Source organism: Sapajus apella, unplaced genomic scaffold, assembly GCF_009761245.1.
Source record: "Sapajus apella isolate SASKATOON/1434 unplaced genomic scaffold, GSC_monkey_1.0 scaffold14, whole genome shotgun sequence".
NCBI classification, from domain to species: domain Eukaryota; kingdom Metazoa; phylum Chordata; class Mammalia; order Primates; family Cebidae; genus Sapajus; species Sapajus apella.
The window spans coordinates 4,247,292-4,272,328 of NW_022436954.1; the positions used below are offsets into that span (position 1 = coordinate 4,247,292).

The 25,037-nt window shown below is 52.3% G+C and overlaps 3 protein-coding genes and 1 non-coding gene across 15 annotated transcripts in view; 2 read left to right on the forward strand and 2 right to left on the reverse strand.

Moving 5' to 3' along the window:
* PC (pyruvate carboxylase) overlaps positions 1 to 7,676 on the forward strand; it is a 115,274-nt gene extending 107,598 nt beyond the window's left edge. For 3 of the 5 annotated variants that reach the window (XM_032282706.1, XM_032282708.1, XM_032282705.1), the window contains 11 exons: positions 2,853 to 2,997; positions 3,384 to 3,473; positions 3,564 to 3,785; positions 4,274 to 4,430; positions 4,924 to 5,164; positions 5,273 to 5,522; positions 5,723 to 5,967; positions 6,068 to 6,247; positions 6,325 to 6,573; positions 6,813 to 6,953; positions 7,039 to 7,664. In XM_032282706.1, coding sequence (XP_032138597.1) covers positions 2,853 to 2,997; positions 3,384 to 3,473; positions 3,564 to 3,785; positions 4,274 to 4,430; positions 4,924 to 5,164; positions 5,273 to 5,522; positions 5,723 to 5,967; positions 6,068 to 6,247; positions 6,325 to 6,573; positions 6,813 to 6,953; positions 7,039 to 7,287 — 2,169 coding nt within the window. In that variant the 3' untranslated portion in view covers positions 7,288 to 7,664. Of the gene's footprint in view, positions 1 to 2,852; positions 2,998 to 3,383; positions 3,474 to 3,563; positions 3,786 to 4,273; positions 4,431 to 4,923; positions 5,165 to 5,272; positions 5,523 to 5,722; positions 5,968 to 6,067; positions 6,248 to 6,324; positions 6,574 to 6,812; positions 6,954 to 7,038 lie in introns of all 5 variants that reach the window. The other 2 variants (XM_032282707.1, XM_032282704.1) reach the window with 1 other exon arrangement.
* On the reverse strand, positions 1,042 to 13,193 carry RCE1 (Ras converting CAAX endopeptidase 1). Of its 6 annotated transcripts, none has more exons than XM_032282715.1 (8): positions 12,742 to 12,954; positions 12,514 to 12,616; positions 12,336 to 12,419; positions 11,997 to 12,075; positions 11,325 to 11,492; positions 11,124 to 11,195; positions 10,801 to 10,863; positions 1,042 to 2,094 (listed from the first exon to the last, which is right to left on the reverse strand). In XM_032282715.1, the coding sequence occupies exons 1-8, from the start codon at positions 12,948 to 12,950 to the stop codon at positions 1,772 to 1,774; spliced, it is 1,101 nt and encodes a 366-aa protein (XP_032138606.1). In that variant the 5' UTR covers positions 12,951 to 12,954; the 3' UTR covers positions 1,042 to 1,771. The 6 variants fall into 6 exon arrangements, with proteins under 6 accessions (XP_032138606.1, XP_032138604.1, XP_032138608.1 ...); XM_032282713.1 differs by lacking the exon at positions 1,042 to 2,094 and adding an exon at positions 9,837 to 10,504 and having other exon boundaries at positions 12,336 to 12,415; positions 12,742 to 13,193; XM_032282717.1 differs by lacking the exon at positions 1,042 to 2,094 and adding an exon at positions 9,837 to 10,504 and having other exon boundaries at positions 12,742 to 12,955.
* The window catches only part of CUNH11orf80 (chromosome unknown C11orf80 homolog), a 106,682-nt gene continuing 94,694 nt past the window's right edge, over positions 13,050 to 25,037 (reverse strand). Inside the window, exons 14-16 of one of the 3 annotated variants that reach the window (XM_032282710.1) lie at positions 18,338 to 18,416; positions 13,299 to 13,519; positions 13,050 to 13,199 (exon numbers count right to left, since the gene is read on the reverse strand). In XM_032282710.1, the coding sequence (XP_032138601.1) occupies positions 13,134 to 13,199; positions 13,299 to 13,519; positions 18,338 to 18,416 (366 nt within the window). In that variant the 3' untranslated portion in view covers positions 13,050 to 13,133. The remainder of the gene's footprint in view (positions 13,200 to 13,298; positions 13,520 to 18,337; positions 18,417 to 25,037) is intronic. The other 2 variants (XM_032282712.1, XM_032282711.1) reach the window with 2 other exon arrangements.
* LOC116555224 lies at positions 22,956 to 23,076 on the forward strand. The gene has a single exon (XR_004270428.1). It is a non-coding gene; the product is annotated as a U6atac minor spliceosomal RNA (small nuclear RNA).

A 25,037-nucleotide genomic window follows, 5' to 3' on the forward strand; every position in this document is an offset into this window, starting at 1 on the left:
CTCCAGGCAGTCGCCCCACCCCCGCTGCCCCGCCCTTCACCCCCCTTCCCCCGCCCCCCCCCACCCCGCCCGCCCCGCAGGCCAGGCGCTCCAGGAGCCAACCGGCCTCCGCCTCGGGCCCGATTGGTGGGAAGCCGCGCCGGGGCACGCAGTGGGAAGCTGTATATCCTCGCGGCGCGGCCCCTCCCTCCCGCTCTGTCCCAGCCTAGCCATTTCCCTGGGAGAGCAGCCCGGAACCAGCTCAGCTCAGAGGAAGGGATCCCGACGTGTGGTGGGCGAGGTTCCCTGCTTCCTGGTTCAGAAAGCTGAGGCTCGGGTGGCTCGGCGAGCCTGGTCCCCTTCCACCTGTGCCCGCCACCACCAGTGGTCTGCCCAGTTGGGAAACAGAGGAAGTCACCACCTCCCCGGGTCTCCTTGTCCTCAGGCTACCTAAACTTCAGCCAGCCTCCTCCTCCTCCGTCCAGCCCTGATCCTGACGGGCCAGGTGGCAGGAAACTCGGGGAAACTCAAAATTGGAATTCTGATCCTGCCGGCACAGCAGTATAGTTCCTGGGCAAGTTACCTGACCACTGAAAACAAGTTCCTCCTGTAGGCCAGGAGGGATGGATGGCACTTACTTAACCATTTCCTAGGGGTAAGAGGGGAGGACAGCTGTGGCTTGAGAGGGGCTTACCGGCAGCGAGAAGCCATTCTCACTATCACCACTCACGGGGCTTCAGGTGGCCTTTGTAAAATGAGGAGGATTCAGTCCTGGTCCAGGTCAGCTTGTGCACTGGCACCAGCTATGTCTTTGCTCCTCTCTTTCCCATCAAAAATGCTCTCCACCAGGCGCAGTGTAATCCCATCACTTTGGGAGGCCAAGGCAGGTGGATCACAAGGGTCAGGAATTCAAGAACAGCCTAGCCAACATGGCAAAACTCCATCTCTACTAAAAATACAAAAATTAGCTGAGTGTGGTGGTGCATGTCTGTAAGGATGAGGCACGAGAATCACTTCAACGCAGAGGTTGCCGTGAGCTGAGATTGTGCCACTGCACTCCAGCCTGGGCAACACACTATGTCTCAAAAATTTTTTTTCATTCACTCTACACACAGACGCTTATCCACATCCACCATGTGCCACCCAGTGCTGGGAGCTGGGTTCATCAGGAACCAGATGGGCCTGGTTCCTGCCCCCATGGAGCTTACAGTATTGAGGGGAGGATAGGTGGCTCAACCATCACAGAAGGGGGATATCTACAAAGGGAGACGCAGCGTGGGAAAGGGAGGGCTCCGAGGGTCCTCACCCTGCGCGCTCGGGTTCTTTGGATGGTTTCACCAGCTGCTTCCCTTCTTCAGTGCCATGCCTTGGCCCAGCTGAAATGTCAGCATCTCTTTAGGAGAGGTGGGGGCGAGGCTCAGATAGGCACAGCACTGCTGGCCAGCCCCACTCTGGTGAGCACCTGGAAGGCTGGTCAGGGGGGCATCTTTCCTATCCAGGCCTCCAGGTGATAGGGGTCCATAAGTAGAGGCCAAGCTCAGAGAGGTCCGGGCGGCCTTGAGTCCCTATCGAAGGTGCCAGCAGAGATCATGAATAAATGACGACGCATGGGGATGTTTTCACTGAAGTGGAAACTTGCCCACAGGGCTGTTGCTACACAACCACAGGCCATGCTTTCACATGGAGGACCAAGCTCCCAGCCATGTGGCCTCACGGTCTTGGAGCGCCTCTTGCAGTGCTGGCTCCCATGTCCCCATATGGCCCTTTAAGTCATTGTCGCCCTGTCCCAGTCTCATATTGTCATCCAGGCATTTAATGAGTGGAACCGAGGGCTCCTGTATACAAAGCCCACTGACACATGCCTCAGGCAGCGCCCTGCCCCCAAGGGTTCCCTTGCAGATAAACAAAATGATGAAGCCGAGGGGTGCGCTTGCCTACAGCTGGTTCCTCCAGGGCCTGCTAGAAAGGTCAGCTGAGGATATGAGGACAGGACGAAGGCCTTTGAGTTCAGATGTTCAGGAAGAATGTCCCAGGCAGGTGCAAAGATGTGGAGCACAAGGCAAGTTTGATGTGGCTGGAGGCAGCAGTGATGAGGAAGGTGGTGGAGGGTGTGGCCTGGAGATGGAGAAGAGGTCACGAGGTCCAGAAATGGCCCTGGTCGAATCCTCTGGTCCAGTGTCGTGGGAGGAGTGGGTGGTGAGGATGATGGATGCTTTTGGTAACTGGGGGGACAGTGGGGCACCCACTGGGCACAGGAGGACTGGGTGCACAGGCAGGAAGCTGGTTGTGGACTTGCTGAACTTTCATGAGGGGTGAACCAGGAGAGGCTTGGGAGGCAGCTGCATCTCTGGATCTCGGCCCTGGAGGCAAACCCCAAGTGCTGGGATCACTGTCACTGGCGACACAGCCCTGGGCTGGGGCCACCTGGGGAGCATGTGGTGTGTGAGGAGCCAGGGAGGAAAGGGACAGGAATGCAAGAAGGCTTAGAAGTCCAGGGAGAGAGCAGCAAGGTGGGAGTGTGCCCGCTGGACTCCGCTGGGAGGAGTGACTTGGTAAGCATGCCAGAGCGTGGTCTGTTGCAGACAGGGCCCTCTTTAGACAAGCGTGGGCAGGGGGGCGAGGGTGGCTGCTGTGGGCCATGCTGCTGGAGGAAAGGCTGAGCCCTATTCTAGGCTTCAGGGAGGCAGGAGGCGTGGCCTTCAGCACACGCTTTGGGGTAAACAAGGATGGAAGGAGCAGACCCAGCCCCTGACAGCTTAGGGGGCTCTGCCAGAGTTGGGGGTGGCCCCGGGGGGGCACCTCTAGCCTCTTCTCTTCTCCCTTCCCTGTCTATGCTGCATGGTGATGCCCTCCCACCCGCCTCTGTCCTGCAGACCAACATCCCCTTCCTGCAGAACGTGCTCAACAACCAGCAGTTCCTGGCCGGCACCGTGGACACCCAGTTCATTGATGAGAACCCAGAGCTGTTCCAGCTGCGGCCTGCGCAGAACCGGGCCCAGAAGCTATTGCACTATCTCGGTCTGGCCTGAGACTGCACTCCCCTCCCCTGCTTTCCCCTCCCTAATTGCTTCCTCCTACCTCCTTGCCACTCCCCAAGACCAAAGAACTTCCCAGTACCCCCTGCCCCTCAACCCTGCCCTCATTCTGGACCTGCCTCCTTTTGTCCCTCACCCCCCATTCACCACCCTCCTTGCTCCTGATCTGAGAGTCCCCCTGCTTTTCCATCAAGAGGTCCCCACTGCCTGGATCCAGGAGGCCCTCGCTTTGGAGAGGACAAGGGCCAGCTAGAAGCCCAGGGATCCTGGAGGGATGTGTCCTTGTCCCCAAACCCACCTACTCTCACTGCTGCCCTCGACTCAGCCTCTACCCAGCCCACCCTTACCCACTGCCTGCTCTCTCCCCAGGCCATGTCATGGTAAACGGCCCAACCACCCCGATTCCTGTCAAAGCCAGCCCCAGCCCCACGGACCCCATTGTCCCTGCAGTGCCCATAGGTAGGTGAGATCCATTCTGTCAACTCATGGGGAAGACAGGATGCCATCTGCATCCTGCAGGATGGGCACCAATGTCCCTGTCTGCCCTAGGCCCGCCCCCAGCTGGTTTCAGAGACATCCTGCTACGAGAGGGGCCTGAGGGTTTTGCTCGAGCTGTGCGGAACCACCCGGGGCTGCTGCTGATGGACACGACCTTCAGGGATGCCCACCAGTCTCTGCTGGCCACTCGTGTGCGCACCCACGATCTCAAAAAGATCGCCCCCTATGTTGCCCACAACTTCAGCAAGCTCTTCAGCATGGAGAACTGGGGAGGTAGGCTGGCATGTTGGGCAGTGCCTGGCAGGAATTGGGTGCCCACTGTCTTACCAGTCCCGAAGGATTAGGCCACTGGGGACAAGCTAACACGAAGAACAAAGAGGACGAACTGAAGAAGGCACAGCGTCCTCTCCGGCCAGGCCTGGTGCTGGCATGAGGTTGCTGAGCTGAGGCCAGGTGCATCCTGGGAGGCTCAGGGTCAGGAGGAGACACATTCCTCTTAGTTAATTATAACACAGAGAGACAGAGAAGATGGGATTATAAAGGGGCATAGAAGGGACATAAATGAGCCTGGTCTCAGGTCTGCCCCTGAGAGATCAGCCAAGGGAAACATCTGTGGGGGCTGGAGCAGGGAACACAGGCACCATGAGGATGGGCAGGACCTGGTATTGGGGCCAGAGGCTTGGGCTGCAGAGCTAGCTGCAAGGCCTGGTGGGGTCCCCCAGACACACAGAGCTCACCTGGGCCTCTCGGTTCCTGTGCAGGAGCCACGTTTGATGTCGCCATGCGCTTCCTTTATGAGTGCCCCTGGCGGCGGCTGCAGGAGCTTCGGGAGCTCATCCCCAACATCCCTTTCCAGATGCTGCTGCGGGGGGCCAATGCTGTGGGCTACACCAATTACCCTGACAACGTAGTCTTCAAGTGAGCCTGGGGTGGGGTGGGCAGACACTACCTGGTGTGGTCCAGAGGGTACTGAGCCATGTCGTGATGGCCTCTGTTCCCCAAGGTGGGCCTAACACCAAGTCTCTCTGCGGCCACACACAGCAGGGGCTACTGTTTGGAAGTATCGGGAAGCATGGAACTGGACAGGCTTCTAAATTACCCCTCACTCCTGTGGCAGTGCAAGGCCTGAGGCATGGCCCAGGTCACTGGGTGCAGGACTGGGACTGGAACCCAGGCCTCGGGACTCCTTGCTCAGTGCCCTCTCCCACGGCCTGCCACTGCACCAGCTGATCCTCCAAGGCCTGGTCCACACTTGTTTGCACAGCTCCCACCTGTGGATGCCACAACCCCGGCCAGGCCAGACCCCCAGATCTCATTTCCCAGGGTCAGCAGAGTGGGTGAGGCAGGAGCCAGGGAAGACTGTTCAGAGGGAGGTGGGGTAGGGCTCAGCCCTGGGCTTTCTCACCCTCAGGTTCTGTGAGGTGGCCAAAGAGAATGGCATGGATGTCTTCCGCGTGTTTGACTCTCTCAACTACTTGCCCAACATGCTGCTGGGCATGGAGGCAGCAGGAAGTGCCGGTGGTGTGGTGGAGGCTGCCATCTCATATACTGGTGACGTGGCTGACCCGAGCCGCACCAAGTACTCACTGCAGTACTACATGGGCTTGGCCGAAGAGCTGGTGCGGGCTGGCACCCACATCCTGTGCATCAAGGTGCCTGGGCCACTTGCCCATCTCTCCCTCTCTGCCTCGGCCCTGTCCCCCATCACAGGCACACATCCTGCCCCTCTACCATCTCTCTCTCTCTCCCACTTACCCTAGGACATGGCTGGGCTGCTGAAGCCGGCAGCCTGCACCATGCTGGTCAGCTCCCTCCGGGACCGCTTCCCTGACCTCCCACTGCACATCCATACCCATGACACATCAGGGGCAGGCGTGGCAGCCATGCTGGCTTGTGCCCAGGCTGGAGCTGATGTGGTGGATGTGGCAGCAGATTCCATGTCTGGGATGACTTCACAGCCCAGCATGGGGGCCCTGGTGGCCTGTACCAGAGGGACTCCCCTAGACACAGGTAGGAAGAATGGCAGCCTGTGGTCACGCCCCTCTCAAAGCCGCAGCCACCACCAGTCCGTGTTGGGCCTGCCTAGAATCCAGGTGCACTGCTCTGGCCTTGCCACCACCTGACCTGAGTCAGAGATGGGACCTGAGCTAGCTCTGGGTCCTGGAGTCAGCACATTTGTAAGACATTCTCTGACTCTGGCCTCCCTGCAGAGGTGCCCCTGGAGCGCGTGTTTGACTACAGTGAGTACTGGGAGGGAGCTCGGGGACTGTACGCGGCCTTTGACTGCACGGCCACCATGAAGTCTGGCAACTCCGACGTGTATGAGAATGAGATCCCAGGGGGCCAGTACACCAACCTGCACTTCCAAGCCCACAGCATGGGGCTCGGCTCCAAGTTCAAGGAAGTCAAGAAGGCCTACGTGGAGGCCAACCAGATGCTGGGTGACCTCATCAAGGTAATCCCGGCCCAGGGCTCCTGCCTGCCCCAGCCATGCGTGTACCTGTCGCTGAGCCTCCCCAAGGTGCCTGGCACCCTAACCTCCAGGGCCTTCTCAGGTGACACCCTCCTCCAAGATCGTGGGGGACCTGGCCCAGTTTATGGTGCAGAATGGATTGAGCCGAGCAGAGGCCGAAGCTCAAGCAGAAGAGTTGTCCTTCCCTCGCTCCGTGGTGGAGTTCCTGCAGGGTTACATTGGTGTCCCCCATGGGGGGTTCCCTGAACCCTTTCGCTCCAAGGTAGGGAAGTCCCAGCATGACATGAGGGTGTGGGCTGGATGCAGGAATCAGGCCTGATCCTCCACTTTGCTCCCCAGGTACTGAAGGACCTGCCGAGGGTGGAGGGGCGGCCTGGAGCCTCCCTCCCTCCCCTGGATCTGCAGGCACTGGAGAAGGAGCTGGTGGAGCGGCATGGGGAGGAAGTGACCCCGGAAGATGTGCTCTCAGCAGCTATGTACCCCGATGTCTTCACCCACTTCAAGGATTTTACTGCCACTTTTGGCCCCCTGGATAGCCTCAATACTCGCCTCTTCCTGCAGGGACCCAAGATCGCAGAGGAGTTTGAGGTCAGTGGCTCTGGTGCTTGTCCACACTCCACCCTGGCCCCCTGCCCCAGAGCTCCAGAGTTTAGCTTGGCTGTCCCCCAGCCTTGGAACTGTGGGAGCAGAAAGGACCCTTGAGACTGGGAGCCAGGCCTTTAAGAACAAGGAGCCAAGGCCCAGTGTGGGGACTTCCTGGGGCCAGGGTGGGGGGACTGCTCTCCCAGTTTGCCCTCCAGTCCTGAGTCTGCAAACCCTCCCTGCAGGTGGAGCTGGAGCGGGGCAAGACACTGCACATCAAAGCCCTGGCCGTGAGCGACCTGAACCGGGCTGGCCAGAGGCAGGTCTTTTTTGAGCTCAATGGACAACTGCGGTCCATCCTGGTCAAGGACACCCAAGCCATAAAGGTATTGTCTCCCCCAGGGCCAATACCTGGGTGGTGGGGCTTGGCTGGGCCCAGGATCTCATGTCCCTTCTGCCCTGTGTCTGCAGGAGATGCACTTCCACCCCAAGGCCCTGAAGGATGTGAAGGGCCAGATTGGGGCGCCCATGCCTGGGAAGGTAATAGACATCAAAGTGGCGGCAGGGGCCAAGGTGGCCAAGGGCCAGCCCCTGTGTGTGCTCAGTGCCATGAAGATGGAGACTGTGGTGACCTCACCCATGGAGGGCACTGTCCGCAAGGTCCATGTGACCAAGGACATGACACTGGAAGGTGACGACCTCATCCTGGAGATCGAGTGATCTTGCCCCAGGCTAGCACCCTGGCCGTCCCCAAGCTTTCAACAGAAACTGTGCTGCCACGGCAGGCCCAGGCCAGCCAGTGCCTGATGCCAGGAAGGCTGGGCCATGGAGGTCCTCCACAGCTGGACTGGAGACACTGCCTGCGGCGGCTCATTCCTCTCAGCCATCATCTATCCTTTCCCCTGGCCAACAGCGGCTCACATGTTCATCATCTCTTGCCAAATAAGGGACACCTTCTCACTGGAGACTACACATGGTGGGTCAGGTGGTCCTAGGACCCAGGGGAGGTTTAGGGGGTCCTATCTCCTGGGGGAAGGGGGGCTCTAAGATGTCCCAGGTCCTGGGAAGTTTGCTCAATAAAACTGGCTTTCCCTGCCCTCCATGTTGGATCCAGTGCAGCACCCCCATGCTTAGTACAGCCCCAGCCTGTACCATTCAGCAGTGGGGTTTGCGTCTCAAGCTCCCTGTGGGTAGGCAGGTCAGGTGTGTCTTCCTCCTCAGAAGGTATTGAGGATGACATCGTGGCCCTATTTTAAGTCACTATTGGGTGCCTACTGCGTATACTCCCCAAACAGGACTAGTACTGAGCTTGCTGGAGAGGCGGGGCTTATTCTAAGTACTTAACACCTATTAACTCAAGGAATTAATCTTCATCCTCTTATGGACACAGAAATCAAGTCACAGGAAGATTACATAATTTGTCCAGGACTCCACAACTAGTAAGAGAGGGATGAAACCCAGGCCCTTGGCAGACTCGCCTCCCAGCCCCACTGTTTTATTTTCTAAAACCCGAGGCCTCCCACATCAGTTTGCAGGTAAATGCAAGCAGGTACCACCTTCTGGGCAGTGGGTGAGACCCTTGGGAATGGTGATCCAGCAGAGTCTCGTGTGCACTTTGGACGTGAGGATGTTGGCGGGAGGTGAGGAGGAGTCCAGGGTCTCGGGTTTTAACCCTGTCGCTCCCCATGACCAGCCCTCCAGTTCCCTTTCCTGCAGCGGGGACAGTAACCCTGCCTGTACCACTGCCCTCCTGCCCGCAGGTAGGAGGAGAATGGTGGGGGGCAGGGGTAGAGGCTGGCCAGTTCCTGAGAAGGAGGGGGTGGGGAAGCTAATGCAGGAAACACCAGCCTTTGGAAAGGAAGAGGTGGGCAGGGCCCAGAGCCCCTGACCCTAGCAGGTAGTACATCCCCAGCACCCAGCAGCCCTCTGCCCAGTGCTCCCAGTGCCAGTCCTAACCTTTGGGGTGGGCAAGTCACAGTGGGTTTGGGCCTCTTCCTTTCTGGACCTTGAGGTCCCAAATGTGCCCCAGGAGGCAGATGTGTGACTATGAATGGTCGGTGAGTCACAGCCAGCCTGCAGGCATCATAAGGGAGTGACTGCACATCCCTTTTCTTTCCCTCAGCCTCAGGGAAGGGGACTTGGGACAACCTCCTTAAATTAAGCCTATAATAGAACTTAAAGGGCTAATGCCCACCCCCCACCCCCACCGAGACAGAGTCTCCTGTTGCCCAGCTGTAGTGCAATGGAGCGATCTTGGCTCACTGCAACCTCTGCCTCATGGGTTCAAGCAGTTCTCCTGCCTCAGCCTCCCAAGTAGCTGGGATGACAGGCACCTGCCACCATGACTGGCTAAGTTTTGTTTTTTTTTTTAATAATTTTTTTTTTTAAGATGGGGTTTCACCATGATGGCCAGGCTGGTCTTGAACTCCTGACCTCAGGCGATCCACCTCAGCTTCCCAAAGTGCTAGGATTACAGGCGTGAGCCACCACACCTGGCAGTTTTTGTATTTTTAGTAGAGATGGGTTTCACCATGGTGGTCAGGCTGGTTGGTGTCGAACTCCTCCTGACCTCAAGTGATCCAGGGCTAATACTCTTTCAAGAATCTAGTTTTAAAGGTACAGACAGGGAAATGAGAACCCTTCCAAAGACAATGGAGAGCCGGCAGAATACTAGCAGGTTCTGAGAAGGACCCTGGAGTCACCGTATTGCTTGGCAAAGTCCCTGCCATCCCCAGGGCAGCAGCCTTCGTTCTAGGTTCCTCTGGGGCAGAGGTCCAAGGTGGAAAGAACCAGAAAAGCCTCTACTGGTGGTTCAGAGGTAGGTTCCTCTCCCATTCTGAACCTGTTTCCTCTTGTGAAAAACAAGGCTGGCAGACTGTGGAGGTCCTGGCAGAGGCTTCAGGCCAATCATCCTCACCCCACAGGAGACAGGCCAGAGGCTCCAACGCTCAAGCCAGGGCCAGGGCTCCCACTTCCTGAGCCTGGTAGCCAAGGCACAGGCCCCAGGATGAGCTGGGCTCACACCTGGTACTTGCAGTCTCAGACCTACCTACACTAGGACTTTGGGGCATGGTTCAGGAAGGAGGAAGCCACAGGGCCCCAGCAGCCAGAGCTCCCAGCCTATCCCCAACTCCAGGGAACCACCTGCCAGGATACACTACCCCAAGGTCAGCATTCAAGGTAGCTAGGATAAGTGGTGGGCATACTCCCAAGAGCTGCCTGCACCCCTAACACAAGATCCCAAACAGACCAATTCCAAAAGTCCAAGGCCATGTTACCCAAGTTAAATCTCTTTAATATCCCAATACAAAGTCCTGATGCAAAAAGATGAGAAAACCCAGGAAGTTGGGGGTGGGGGTGGGTAGAGGTTTTATAAATAAAAAACCCCCGAGCAGCTTTTCAGAGGCAGAGGAGCTAAGAGAAGCAGCAGTCCAGAGTGAGGAAGGGAGTGTGTGGCTCCTGGGACCTGCCCCTTGTCCCCTCACTCACAGCTGCTCGTAAACACCCCTTTCAAGAGGGGTTGCACCCTTTGGATATCTGCTCCTTTCTCTTGGTCCCTGGGATTCAACTAGCTCTGGCTTCAATCCCCTACAAAAATTCCTGAGATCTCGGGGACCCCAGCCAGTCCCTCCCCTGCAGTACCCTTTGGTGGGGAGGGCTGGGGAGCCAGTGAGAGTTCATAGTGTATCCCGGAGCGTAGGTCAGGAGCACAGGGGGGCCTCTGAGTCCCCTGCCCGCTCCAAAAGCACACAAAGGGGAAGGCTGCCGTAGAGCTTGGGGTCCGTGAGGGGCTGGAGCAGAAGCAGGAAGAGTCCCACACCCAGGGCATAGCCTGCCAGCAGGGGCCGCCTCTGGGGGTGCTCCAAGGCCGCGCAAACAGCAGGGAAACCCATGTAATTGCAGAAGGAGTGGCAGAGAACCGGCCCAATCAGGTGTCCTGGGGAGAGGAGATAGCAGCTCAGGGAGCAGCCCTACCACCACCTCTGGCCCTTCCAGGGCTAGTGACCCTCATCCCCTGAAACAGATCATCAAGATCCCACCACCCTAGCCATCCACCCACACACCATGGCCTCTGTTCCTTTCCACCTCTCAGACCTCACCAAGCTGAGGGCCCTGGTTCAGCCTATCTCAAGGACTGCAGTAGAAGAACTTGTTCCTAGAACAAACAGTATTCCCCATTCTCCCACCCACTCCTGTGGGCCCCCAGGGACCCATGAGAGACTGAGGACCAACCTGTACGGATGAAGAGGAAAGCAGTGTAGGCACCGAAGACAGCTGTGTAGGAGAACTGGAACGCTGGAGACGGGGAGGCCGCGAGTGACCACACCTGCACGTCCTTCCTGCCCCAGCACTACACACCCATCAGCCAAAGACCGACCATCCCCTCCCAGGGGGCAGTGACTGTCTGCCCCACCACCTACAGCTGTCCTGCACCCCAACTCCCATGGTCAGTGGCCCCTCCAATACTATAGCCCTCTGTTCCCAATTCCTCCTCCAGAGTGGCCATTAGGGACATCATCACACACCCTAACCCAGGCCAGCTCACCAGAACTCACCAGCAGACAAGAAGATGTTCCCCACACTGCTCTGGCGGAAACGCAGCTGCTCAATAATGTGGTGAAAATGGGCTGGGAAAAAGGTGACAATCACATCACAGTCATTCCTTCCAGCCTCCCACCTATGCCTGACCCTCACCTCAAGCCCCGTTCTCAGCTCTCATCCTGAGAATACACCAGTACCAAGCTAGCCAGACTTACCAACTCCAAAAAAGAGCGGACAGGTGAACACAGCAGGGCCCAGGCCCATGCACGGCGCTAACATGGGCAGCATACAGGCCCGGAACACCAGCTCCTCTGTCAGGGGGGCGATCACTTGGTTCCGCAGCCAACGCATGTCTGTGAGGCAGCGGGCCCAGGAGCGGGGGGCTACAGAGGGAAGTCAGGACAAGCTGTGAGTGACTGGCTATGGGACAATGAGACCCCAGAGACCCCAAGGGCTCCTCTCCCACAACTTTACCCTGGCCAAACTCAGGTTAGGCATCAATACTCCTGAGAACAGGCGTGTGGACACAACATAAACCCAACGTCTTGAGATGCCCTGAAGAGAAGGCATTAGCTGAGGCAGGGCATCCTGGAAGCAAACTCTAGAGATGCCAAAATTTAACAAGACCAGCTCTTGGTTGGGGAGGCAGGGGACAATGCTCTCTGGTCCACACCAAATACTGCTGGGGGTCCCCAGGTGACTTTTTGGACACTGGGAATCCATCCTTATAGGTCACCTAGCTCTATGGTTTCCATTTTGCTGATGAGAAAACACACGCAGAAAGATGACATTCCACAAGTCCAGATGAAACCAGGAGTCCGCTGACCCCCTCCCCCATTGTCCTGGACTACCTGTGCCTACTTTTCCCTTCAGCCTTTAAGACTCACCCAGGACAACCTTCAGCCCATCTGCCAGGTCACAAGGGCAATCCATAGAGAGCTGCATCAGGGGGCCCAGGAAAAGAATCTGAGAACAAAAAAATAGGAGACATCAAAGAAAACACTTTCACCATAACCCACCGCTTTTGCCCAGAACTTTGCCCTTGTCCCTGTGAGGCTCCAAGCTTGAAATCCTCACAACCAGGATTTCCAGCCCATGCATACCGGAGGACCCTGGGGCCATCTCAAAACTGTCTCCCATCAGCCAAAATCCGAACACAATCAAGAGGCCACCGCGCATCAGGCTGATAAAGACCAGGGGAGGAAAGATACAGCTGGAGCACTCACCATGGTCAGCAGCAGGGGCAGCAACGCTGCTGGGAAAATGCCCTCCAGCCTGAAGCCCATCAGCGTGAGCAGGGATGTGCCTGGCTGAGCCACAGGAAAGGGGGAATCAGTCTTGCTTCCTCCCCCAAAGATCCCTGAGCTCTCTCCCTCGTTGCCCTTTACCCCGCCTCCTTCGCACCTGGATGCCTGTGAGTTCCCTCCAGAGCAGCACGCACAAGGGTGAGAGACTGGACACCACCAGGACGCTGGTGAAGCGCCGCTTGATGACGGCGGGATGGTCCCTACGGAGGGGACAGCAAGTTCAGCGGGCGCCCATCAGTACGGCCCCGCCCCCGGCTCGCCCAAGCTCCGCCCACAGCCCCCGCCTCGCGGGGGCGCGGGTTCCGGCCGCGCGCAGCCCCCGCACCTGGGGAGTTCGCTCTTCCAGACGTAGAGGCTGCCCACGTAGGAGCAGGCGAGGCTGAGGCAGGAAAACACGGACACCCAGCAGCACAGTCCGGGGCCCGGACCGCCCAGTGCCGCCGACTCGGACGGCCGCTGCGGCCGCGACACCGACAGCAGGCGCAGCCCGTCCCCGCCCAGCGCCGCCATCGCGCCCCAACCCGCGGCGCGCATCAGTGACGCAGCCGCGTGGCGGCGTGGGTGACGTCAGGCCGCGGCGCGGCTCCAGGCCCCGCCCCGGCCCGGCCCGACGCGGAAGCGGAAGCGGAAGCGGACGGTATAAGCGCGGCGCAGTTTTATTAAACCACGGACAGCGGCTGCGCCCGGCCAGCGGACACTCGCAGAGGGAAACCGGGCTCAAGGCCCAGGGCTGGGACTCAGCCATTCTGACAGGTTGGAGACCTCCTGCAGCCACAGCGCGTCCTGTGGGAACAAAGGGGGTCCAGGGTGAGAACCCCTTGGCAGCGGCCCGTGGCCCGCACCTCCTCCCGCGCCCTTCCCTCGCGGGCCTCGCCCGGTTACCTCCAGGCGGTTCCCAAGGCTCGCCCTGCCCGGTGCCAGGGCCCTGCTGTGAGTCTCACAGGCCTCCCTTCCGCTAGGAGTGAGGGGGGCCGCGGTGGGGGCCCTGCCGCCTAGGGCAGCCTCTGACAGGCTTGGGGCCCTGGCAGAGTACAGAGTTCGCATATCCTCCACGCTGGGGCTGCCCCTCTTGAGCCTCTTGTTTTCTGCTTGCCCGCTGGTATCTAGTAGAAAACAACAAGCCCCCTTCATTCTTACTTTCATGGTCCTGTGCTAGAAAGACCCTTGGGGCAGGGGGAAACAGGGAGCAAGGGCGCCGAAGAGCTCTTCCCACCGCATCCCTGTCAGCAAATCCCGTCCACACCAAAACCCTGCAGCTCCGGGGGCTTCAGGAGCAGCCCGAGGCTGCAGAGAGGTTTCAGGGCCTCCCTATTCTCCCGCTCACCTGGGCGGGAGATTGTCCCCAGCTCTCATTTGGGTCAGGCCGCTCAGTAACTTTCTGCACGCAGATTCTTCCTGGAGTCTACACTGACAGGTTCCTCTCCCTGCCAGCCTCTGTCTCCCCTCACCTCTCTAGCCTCAGTTCTGTCTCCTTTTGTTGCTCATGTTGAATTGGGCAGTGCCCATAGGCAGCTTTCCTGCTCTTTTAACTGATTCATTTGTCAAATTAAAGCGAGTTTAGATGGATAGATTCTTCCCAAGCAGGTCCTGGAGATGCAGATCAACGAGCTTTTCCCTGAGAGAAGCTCACAGATGCTAGGAGGGTTGCAGACGTGTGTACAAAGCCCAAGGTGAGAACAGAGAGGGAAGCCGACCACCTCTGGATGTTTAGAAAGGTTTCCCTGAGGAGATACCTGAACTGGGCATTTTTGAGACAGGTCTTGCTCTGTTGGCCAGGCTGGAGTGCAGTGGCACAGTCCCGGCTTACTGCAACCTTGACCTTCTGGGCTCAAAGTATCCTACTGCCTCAGCTGCAGCTTCCGGGGTACCGGGAACCACAGACGCGTGCCACCACACCGGCCAGTTTTCTTTACTTTTGTAGAGACGGGGTCTCACTGTGTTGCCCAGGCTGGTCTCAAGCTATCCTCTTGCCCCTGCTTCCCAAAGTGACGGGACTACAGGCGTAAGCCATCACTCCACCCCAGAGCTAGGTTTTGAAGGATGAAGAGTGATTGCCAAACACCACAAGGGATGGAAAAGGAATTTTCTGCTGAAAGTTATGCAAGTAAACTATGCAAAGGTATAAAACAACCTCCTACATAAATTTTTGTCTTTTAAAGATGGGCTCTCAAAAGAAAAAGAAAAACAAGAAGTTGGGGTCTTGCTTGTCACCCAGGTCGGAGTGCAGTGGTGCGATCATAGCTCACTGCAGCTTTGAACTCCCAGCCTCAGCCTCTCCAGTAGCTGGGGCTAAAGAGGTGTCTAGAAATAGATTTTCATCTGTAGGAGATAGGAAGCCAGTAAAGAGTTTTAAGCGCTGGTAAAATATATTGGTAATTTTGTACTAAAGAAAGATCATTCTTTCAAAGATGTGGCTTAGATCAAACTAGAGACTGGAAGACCTTAAGAGCCCAATGACAAGTGAAGACAGTGGGGATGGCAGCATCACCAGGAATCAAAAGTACTCATCAGGCCTAAGTGATAGGCATTGGTGATCACCTGGATGTAGGGCATGAGAATGAGAGGCCTCTTGGCCAGGTGCAGTGGCTCAGCCTGTAATCCCAGCACTTTGGGAAGCCCAGGTAGGTGGATCATCTGAGGTCAGGAGTTTGAGACCAGCCTGCCCAACATGGTGAAACCCCATCTGTACTAAAAATACAAAAATTTGGCCGGGTACTGTGGCTCATGCCTGTAATCCCAGCACTTTGGGAGGCTGAGGCAGGCAGATCACAAGGTCAAGAGATCGAGACCATCCTGGCCAACAGGGTGAAATCCCGTCTCTACTAAAAATACAAAAAATTAGCAGTGCATGGTGATGCGTGCTTGTAGTCCCAGCTACTCCAGAGGCTGAGGCAGAATTTCTTGAAACTGGAAAATGGAAGTTGCAGTGAGCGGGAATCGCACCATTGCACACTAGCCTGGTGATACAGCGAGACTCTGTCTAAAAAAAAAAAATTTGCTGGGCATGGTGGTGGGCACCTGTCATCCCAGCTACACAGGAGGCTGGGGCAAGACAGTCACTTGAACTTGGGAGGTGCAGGTTGCAGTGAGCCGAGATTGCGCCACTGCACTCCAGCCTGAGCAACAGAGTGAGACTCTGTCTCAAAAAAAATAAAAAAGAATGAGAGGCTTACTTGAATGAATCCAAGATTTCAGATGCGATAACATTGGATAGTGTGCTATTAATCATGACAGAGACTAAAGTAGTAACTTTAGTCAGGAGAGAGGAAACTGAAGTACCAATGGGACCTCCACGAGGGGCTGCCTAGTGAGCAAATGAATCTCCCATCTGGCACTCATTAGAGGCCTTGGCTAGTCATACCAATTTGAGAGTCTTCAGCCCAGAAGCAGTAGTCAACAGCTGGGATGGAAGATGGAAGCTGGGGAGACAGCAGGATGAGCACTATTTAGGGATGACCAGAATAAAGTAGGTGAAGAGAAAAGCTTAGAGAGGGAAAAACCAGGCAAGTCATAGTCTTACAATGCCAAATTCTGCACATAGTTCAGATACAATGAAGGTAAATGCAAAATTTGGTAAGTAAGAGACTTTCCCTAAGGGGAGAAATTTCGGAGGCCACAGAGAAAGCAAGTACGCTATGAGGGAGAGAATGAGAGGAAGAAAGGAAGACAGGGTGCATGCAGCTTATGGTTTTGAGATCTTTGGCTGAGATGTGATGGAAAGAGGTTGAGGATAGATGGAGGAAGTTTAAGTTCATGGGAGATTTTCTTCTGGTGAAATGAGAGCTTGATCAGCTGAAGGAAGGGAACTCATGGGAGAGCTGAAGGTGCAGAAGTGATAACTGATGCGAGCAGGTCCCAAGAAAGCAGGAAGGACGAGCCCACCATGAGCCTGGAGCGGATGCGTCCCTACAGTGATGACATTCTACAGTGGGAGGGTACAAGTTGGGTAAGTTTACTGCTGAAGCAGGAGGCAGAGACTGGGTAGATTTTTTTAAAGAATGGAGTAGCCACTGAGGTCAAGGGCCAGAAAGGCAAGGGAAAGGATTGACAAACCAAAGGCTTCTGAGTGACTGAACCATGGATGGATGGTAGCATCAGTACACACTTCGGTGATTTTCCTCAGCAGAGCTGCCCATGGTGAGGCATAGGACGATGCTGATGAGAGCTGCAGATCTGTAGGGCAGAGCAGCTCAAGCCATCCTCCAGGGGTTCCACCAGATTATAAACACCTAGTTTTTAAGCTCATGTGGCACAGTGGAGAAAACATGGGCTTTGGAGGCAGCAAGCTGAAAGTCAGTACCTCATGCGAAGCATTATGCCTGACCTGAGCCTGGGTTCTCTCATTTGTTAGAGAGGATCCATGCCACCCCCCTCTCCCCGCCCCCAGAAGGGCACTGTAAGGACTAAATCAGATAAGGTCTGTGGAAGAGCCCAGCATCTCCCCAGGGTCCACAGAAGGTACTGAGTTAAATATTAATTTTCTTCCTTCTACAGGAAGGTACTTATTCTTTTGTCTCTTGTGACTGCATAAATACTGAATTGTATGTATCATACTTGCATTTTTTTAAAAATCTCCAAATCTAAATTTATAAAAATAGATTCTTTGCTTTGTACAAGGCTTCACAGCAGGATTCTTTTCAGTAGCAACAGCCCCCACAACATTTAAAACATGGTTCAGTTGACAGTGATTCAGGGACACATCTGAGGCCTAAGCATAAGCGTGTATGTGTTGTAGCTGTGACCCTAGAAAGAGGGATTTACCAACCAAGCATAGGTGCTGAAGTCACAATCCCCAGCTTCCCTTGACCCAGATACTGTTTTATCTGAAGGACTCAGGATCTGTAGGAGGGCATCCCTGCTAATTCAAACTCAGGCTGCCTGAGTTTGAATTCTGGCTCTGTCATTTACTGGCTGTGTGGCCTTGGGTAAGTTTATTGATATACATGGGCCTCAATTTCCTCATATATAAAATGAAAATAATAACAATACCTATAGCTCCTAGGATTGTTTTGAGAACTAAGAGCATTAGTACATTTTAAAAGCTCAGAATAGGACCTGGCACCTCTGCCAGTGACTGTGACAGCTACTGTACACCTGCTGCTGTTGGCTGGGAAGGCTGTTTTAAGTATTGCAGGAGACGTGTGGAGAAAAGACTTCAGTATAATTGCCATCACAACACATGCACTGACACTTCCCCATAGCACACATTAAGAGTGACATGGTGCCTGCACCCGGGAGCAGCCTCCAGATCCCAAATCGTAGTAATAACCAAAATGGGGAGAGCTGTAGCATCAACCCCAGTACTCCAGAAAAGATGTGAAGGAACCAACTAGATTCAGGGCCCTGAATCTGCGGATTACCTACCCTCACCCCATCATGTGCAGCTATCTGTAACTACACAGAATGTATTTAAAAATTCTAGTCCTATCTTCACATCTCTGGGGAGGGACTACCTGCTGCTACCTTGAAGACCCAGAGTGGTCGGGCGCGGTGGCTCACGCCTGTAATCCCAGCACTTTGGGAGGCCGAGGCAGGTGGATCACGAGGTCAAGAGATCGAGACCATCCTGGTCAACATGGTGGAACCCCGTCTCTACTAAAAATACAAAAATTAGCTGGGCATGGTGGCGCATGCCTGTAATCCCAGCTACTCAGGAGGCTGAGGCAGGAGAATTGCCTGGACCCAGGAGGCGGAGGTTGCGGTGAGCCGAGATCGCGCCATTGCACTCCAGCCTGCGGAACAAGAGTGAAACTCCATCTCAAAAAAAAAAAAAAAAAGACCCAGAGTGGCAGCAACAGCCAACTAAATTGCAGAAGGGCACCGCTGTAATAGAAGGTACAGTGGAATAGTTTGAAACTTTGAACTCGTTTTTTACTTCCCTAACTGCAGTCCAGGGCTCAATTGAAAAGCTTAAACCTTACCTGTTAGGAGCTCCAGGCTGCTGTTATCAGGTGTGTCCTCAGTGCTCTGAGCTGAGTCCTTTTTCTCTAGGATTAGCTGCTTGAAAAATTAAAGTCCTAAGTGAGTTTTGCAGAAACATGAACGAGCCCTAGTGAAACAAGAGTGTGCCTATCGCTCACCTCACAAGGCTGTCTGCCCTCACCTGGAATTCCCTCTTCCTCCTGGCTCATGAATCCCATACCCAGCCTCCAGCCTTCAGGGTTTCCCTCTGTGGATCCTTCTGCACTCTGGCTACTCACGGCACATCCTTTCTTCTCTGAACTCTGGTGTCTTGCCTACTGCCCGCTCTACTCATCAGGCTCTGTGTATTCTGCAAGTATGCTATGTGGCTGTTCATCAAGTAATGTGCATATGTCCATTTTCTACACCTTAAATCCCTTGAAAGGCAAGAATCATCATGCCTCTATCACTTTATAGCTAGCAGAGTCCCTTACACAAGGTAAATTTGAGAAAGTCAAACCTGGGAAGTCAGAGGGTATATTCTGCAGTCATCTGTAGCCTTGAGCCCTGCCACAATGGTTAGTCCAATACTTTGGACAGAGAGGTTCTTACTGTGACCAGAACCCAATCCTCCCAGCTCCTTTTCAAGAATACAAATGTATAAAAATAGATATCCACTTCCTCAAAAATTTGTGGTTGGGTATGGCGCCTGTAATCCCAGCACTTTGGGAGGCCAAGGCCGGCACATCACTTGAGGTCAGGAGTTCGAGGCCAGCCTGGCCAACATGGTGAAACCCCATCTCTACTAAAAATACAAAAATTAGCCAGGTTTGGTGGTGGGCACCTGTAATCCTAGCTACTTGGGAGGCTAAGGCAGGAGAATTGCTTGAACCTGGGAGGTAGAGGTTGCAGTGAGCCGAGATTGCGCCATTTGCACTCCAGCCTGGGTGAAGGAGGCTGAGGCGAGCAGATCACGAGGTCAGGAGTTCGAGACCAGCCTGATCAACATGGTGAAACCCTGTCTCTATAAAAATAAAAAAATTAGCCAGGCATGGTGGTATGTGTCTGTAATCCCAGCTACTCTGGAGGCTGAGGCAGGAGAAACGTTTGAACCCAGGAGGCAGAGGATGCAGTGAGACAGGATTGCGCCACTGCACTTCAGCCTAGCAACAGAGCAAGACTCCATCTCAGAAGAAAAAAAAAAGGCAAAAGATTTGAGTAGACATTTCTTCAAAGAAGATATGCAAATGGCCAATAAGCACATGGAAAAGATACTCAGCATCAATATTCATTAAAGAAATGCAAATCAAAACCTCTAAATTACTTCACATGCACTAGAATGCCAATAATAAAAACAATGACAACTGTTCATGAGGGTACAGAGAAATTGGAACCATCACACGGTACTGGCAGGAATGTAAAATGGTGCAGACTGTGGAAATCGGCTTGAAAGTTCTTTAAAAAGTTAAAGTGTTATATGACTCAGCAATTCTACTCCTAGATATATACCTGAGAGTTACAAACATGTCCATACAAGTGTTCATAACAGCATATTCATAATAGCTAAAAAGTAGAAAAAGCTTGTGTTCATCAACGAATTAATGAACAATGAGAGTTACAAACATGTCCACACAAAAGTGTTCATAACAGCATATTCATAATAGCTAAAAAGTAGAAAAAGCTTGTGTTCATCAACTAATTAATGGATAAACAATGTGGTATATCCATACAATGGACTATTATTCAGCCATACAAATGGATGAAATTATTATGTGTTATATGGTATAACACAGATGAACCTTGGGAACATGCTAAATGAAAGTCACACAAAGGCCACATGTTGTGTGGTTCCATCTACATGAAGTATCCAGAATAGGCAAATCCATAGAGATGGGAGGTATATTAGTGGTTGGCAGGGTTGAAGGAAAAGGGGAACTGGGACTCACTGTGAATAGATACTGCTAATGGCATGATGGAGATGTTCTGGAATTTTCTGGTGATGGCTGCATGGCACAGTGAATATACTTAAAGCCAGTGAGTTTTATTCTTTAAAATGGTAAATTTTATGGTATATGAATTATCTCTATAAGACATCTGTCATATATTGTGTACTAAAACAAGTTTTAGTTCCCAAGTAATTACATTTCAAGGAACATAGAAGGGGCAAAGATAACCTAAAGATGTGAAGAAAGAAACAGGATATTTCCCAAACATTTTTTTTTCCTTGAGAGATACTACTTTTTTTTCTTGCTTTAGCTTGGGAAATCTCATATAATAGATAAACCTTTCTCCTATCTTGAAATTGGTCTTATCAAGGAATTACCTACATGGAAATATAAAGCTCTAGGCCTATGTGGGAGTCTTGCATGACCTGCATTCATCATCTGTCCCTCAGATAAGACAGCCCTGACTTCAAGATACACCTCCTTGGATTTTTTTTTCTTTTTTTTTTTTTTTTTTTTTTTGAGATAGAGTCTTGCTCCTGTAGTGTAGGCTGGAGTGCAGTGGCGCGATCTTGGCTCACTGCAAACTCCACCTCATGAGTTCAAGCAGTTCTTCCTCAGCCTCCAGAGTAGCTGGGATTACAGGCATGCACCACCATGCCCAGCTAGTTTTTGTATTTTTAGTAGAGATGGTTTCCCCATGTTCGCCAGGCTGGTCTTGAACTCCTGATCTCAGGCGATCCACCCACCTTGGCCTCCCAAAGTGCTGGGATTACAGGCATGAGCCACCGTGCCCGGCCCCTCCTTGGATTTAACACTATAAGACATTTATTTCTAGTCCACCCTACCCCCCTGCCCACCAGAAACAATGCCTTTCCTTAGAAAATTGCCTCCTTGTTACTACTGCTCATTCTGGGTCTAAGTTCTAACTCCCCCGACACACCTATGACATTAAACCCTGGAGTACTATCTTGGTCACTCCTCCCTGGCCCACTGTCTCTGTTCCAACATTCAGACTTAAAATATCCACTCCTAGCCAGGTGCAGTGTTGCACACCTATAGTTCTAGCTACTCAGGAGGCTGACACAGGAGGATCACTTAAGTTTGAGGCTGTAGTGCACCATGATCACACCTATGAATAGCCACTGCATTCCAGCCCGGGCAACATAGTGAGAACCTGTCTCTAAAAAAAATAAAAACTATACCCTCTCCATTCTTATTCTGTAACACTCTAAATACATACACATTCCCTCATTTTTTTTCAATTTTTCAATAAAGCATATAGTAGATGATTTTCTTTCCTATTACTCAAGAGGTCAGCTATTCTACCTTTTCTGTTTGGAGATGGAAACAGAATGGCCTACGGGTAAAAGAATCTGACCTGTCATCCTTAGTCTTGTAGTTTTATCTGAAGCCACTGGGTGCCACTCTTGTACCACTAATAAGTTATTTATCACTAAATGGCCATTATCAGAGGGAAACCCGATCTTGAGTAGAGACAGAAGCATGGGTTCTACTCAATGACCTGGATCACTCATCTTCCCTGGGCTTGCAACCCAGTCCTCTATGTTAACAGTATTACCAGACTTCAGAGCCAAGAGATCTCAGTACAAATTCTAGCCATGTTTTACTGTCTGTGTGACTCTGGGCAAGTTATGAAAGTTCTGTAACCAGTTTCTTCATCTGTAAAATGGTTAAACTGTGACCTGATTTATAACATCTTTGCAGAGATTAAAGTGAAAATCTTGGCACAGATTACGGATTCAGTAAGTGTTCCTTCCTTCCAAGACCTATGACTACTGGTAAAACCTTGAGTTCACTAGCCATCTGCTAAGTTAATTGGGCTATGAATGGCCCTGAGGCTATGAGCCATGAGTATAGCAAAAGAACAGGGTAAAAGAGGTCAGATAATTTTTTTTTTTCTTTTAGACAGAGTCTTGCTCTGTCACCCTGGCTGGAGTACAGTGGTGGCATGATCTTGGCTCACTGCAGCCTCTGCCTCCTGGGTTAAAGCAATTCTCATGTCTCAGCCTCCTAAGTAGCTGGGATTACAAGTGTATTCCAACAGGTAAGGCTAATTTTTGTATTTTTAGTAGAGATGGGATTTCACCATGTTGGCCAAGCAGGTTTCAAACTCCTGACCTCAAGTGATCCATCTGCATCAGCCTCCCAAAGTGCTGAGATTACAGGAGTGAGCCAATGCACCGGGCCCAGATGATCTTTTTTAGGTCTTACTGGAATATCAGAGGCCCAAGTAAAAGGACTTCACAGACTGAAACACTCCTAGATCCTGAGTGGTCCCTAAATCCAATGGCAGATATCTTTTTTTTTTTTTTTTGAGACAGAGTGTTGCTGTATCACCCAGGCTGGAGTGCAATAGCACCATCTCGGCTCACTGCAATCTCTGCATCCCAGGTTCAAGCAATTCCCTGCCTTAGCCTCCCAAGTACCTGGGATTACAGGCGCCTGCCACCACGCCCAGCTAATTTTTTGTATTTTTAGTAGAGACGGGGTTTCACCATGTTGGCCAGGATGGTCTCGATTGCTTGACCTCGTGAGCCACTGCGCCCACCTGGCAGGTATCTTTATAAGAGAAAGGCAGAGACTGGGTATGGTAGCTCGCACCTGTAATCCCAGCACTTTGGGAGGCCAAAGCAGGCAGATCACCTGAGGTCAGAAGTTTAATACCAGCATGGTGTTATATGAAAGGAGAGAAGGTTAGCACTCCCCTTGACAAGGATGGAAGAGGCCCTCGGGCCTGACCACACGCATACGGAGACCAGCGTGGCCAACATGGCAAAACTCTGTCACTACTAAAAATACAAAAAGTAGCCGGGCACGGTGGTGGGCGCTTGTAATTCCAGCTACTCAGGAGGCTGAAGCAGGAGAATCGCTTGAACCCTGGAGGCGGACGTTGCAGTGAGCTGAGATTGTACCACTGCATTCCAGTCTGGGTGATAGAGTCTCAGTCTCAAAAAAAAAAAAGGCAGAAAGAAATTTGAGAGACAGGGAGAAAGCAACATGAAGACGGAGTTACAGTTTGGAGTTATGCAGGCTACAAGAAGCCAAGGAACAGTTTCCATCAGAAGCTAGAAGAGGCAAGGCAAGAAAGGATTCTTCTCTAGAAATTAGAGGAGTTGTGGCCCTGCCAACACCTTGATTTTGGACTCTGGCCTCCAGAACTGTGACAGAATAAATTTTGGTTGTTCTTAAACCTTCAAGTTTGTTAATTTCTCACAGCATTCCCAGGAAACTGATAGAAAGCATTTTAGCTTTATTTACTCAAGGTGTAGACAGCAGCTTTCCAAGTCCCTTTCCAGTCAGAGGGAAGCTGGCAAGAGTATTTGGTGAACCAGCTGAAAGGAACAGCAGACACATTCCTGGGAAGTGCATCCTAGAAGGCATAGCCAGCATGAAAAGGTATGGTGAAGGGAGCACTGACAGGGGTTTACTGCTGCTCCGTGCCTCTCTCGTCACACTGAAGAGGAGAATGGCCAAGTGCACTAGATGCTGTGATCCTTCGGTGCCTGGGCACCTAAACTTCCCCACCCAATCGGGCAAGCAGATACAAGGGGTAGAGAAGATACAGAGGAGGTGCCAAAGGCCCTGTTACTCATTTTCTCAGAAACAGTGACCATAGTTTTTATAACTATTGAAATATAAACTGACAGAGTAAACTGCATATACAGAAAATGTACAATTTTATAAGTACACATGTCCATACCTGTGAAACCATCACACAATCAACATGATATTCATCTTCCTCCAAGTGTCCTGCTGCCCTTTATAATCATTCCCTCCAACCCTCCCACCTTCTAGTAACCACTGACCTACATAGATTAGTTGGCATTTTTATAGAATTATATATAAGTACAAAGAGTTTGTACTCTAATTTCTGGATTTTTTTCACTCACTGTGCTATTCAAAGATTCATCCATGTCACTGTGTTTCAATAGTCCTTTTATTGCCACGTAGTGTTCCTTTATATGGATCTACTACAATTTGTTCATCCATTTACCTGTTGATATTGTTTCTCATTTTTGGCTATAACAAGGGTGCTGTGAAGATTTGTGTACGAGTCTTTGTGTGGACATGTGCTTTTACTTCTCTTGGGTAAATACCTAGGAGTGAAAGCGCTAGGTCATGTGGTAGGTATATGTTTAACTTTATAAGAAGCTGCCAAACTTTTCCAAAGTGCTTGTTCCATTTTTCATTTCCACAGTGTAGTACATGAGTTCACTCCTCTACATGCTTGTCAACACGTGGTATAGTCAGGCCATAGATTCCAGTGGCATGAAATGGTTATCACATTGTGATTCTTCTTTGAATTTTTGTTATGACTGATGATGTTGGGCATCTTATGTGTTTATCTGCTATTTGTGTATCTGTAGCTTCTTTTGTGAAGTGTGTTCAAATCTTTTGGTCATAAAAAAAACTGGTTTTTCTTATTAATGAGTTTTAAGAGTTATTTATATATTGAGGATATCATGGTAAGGTTTTTAAGTAAACATTCAATTAAAAAAATAGATACAGTGCTATCAGGTATGTAGGGATACTTCTTTTTTTTTTAGAGAGTCTCGCTCTGTCACACAGGCTATAGTGCAATGGCATGATCTTGGCTCACTGCAACCTCCACCTCCTGGGTTTAAGCAGTTCTCCCTCAGTCAGCCTCTTGAGTAGCTGGGATTACAGGCATGCACCACCACGCCTGGCTAATTTTTCTATTTTTAGTAAAGACAAGGGATCACCATATTGGTCAAGCTGGTCTCGAACTCCT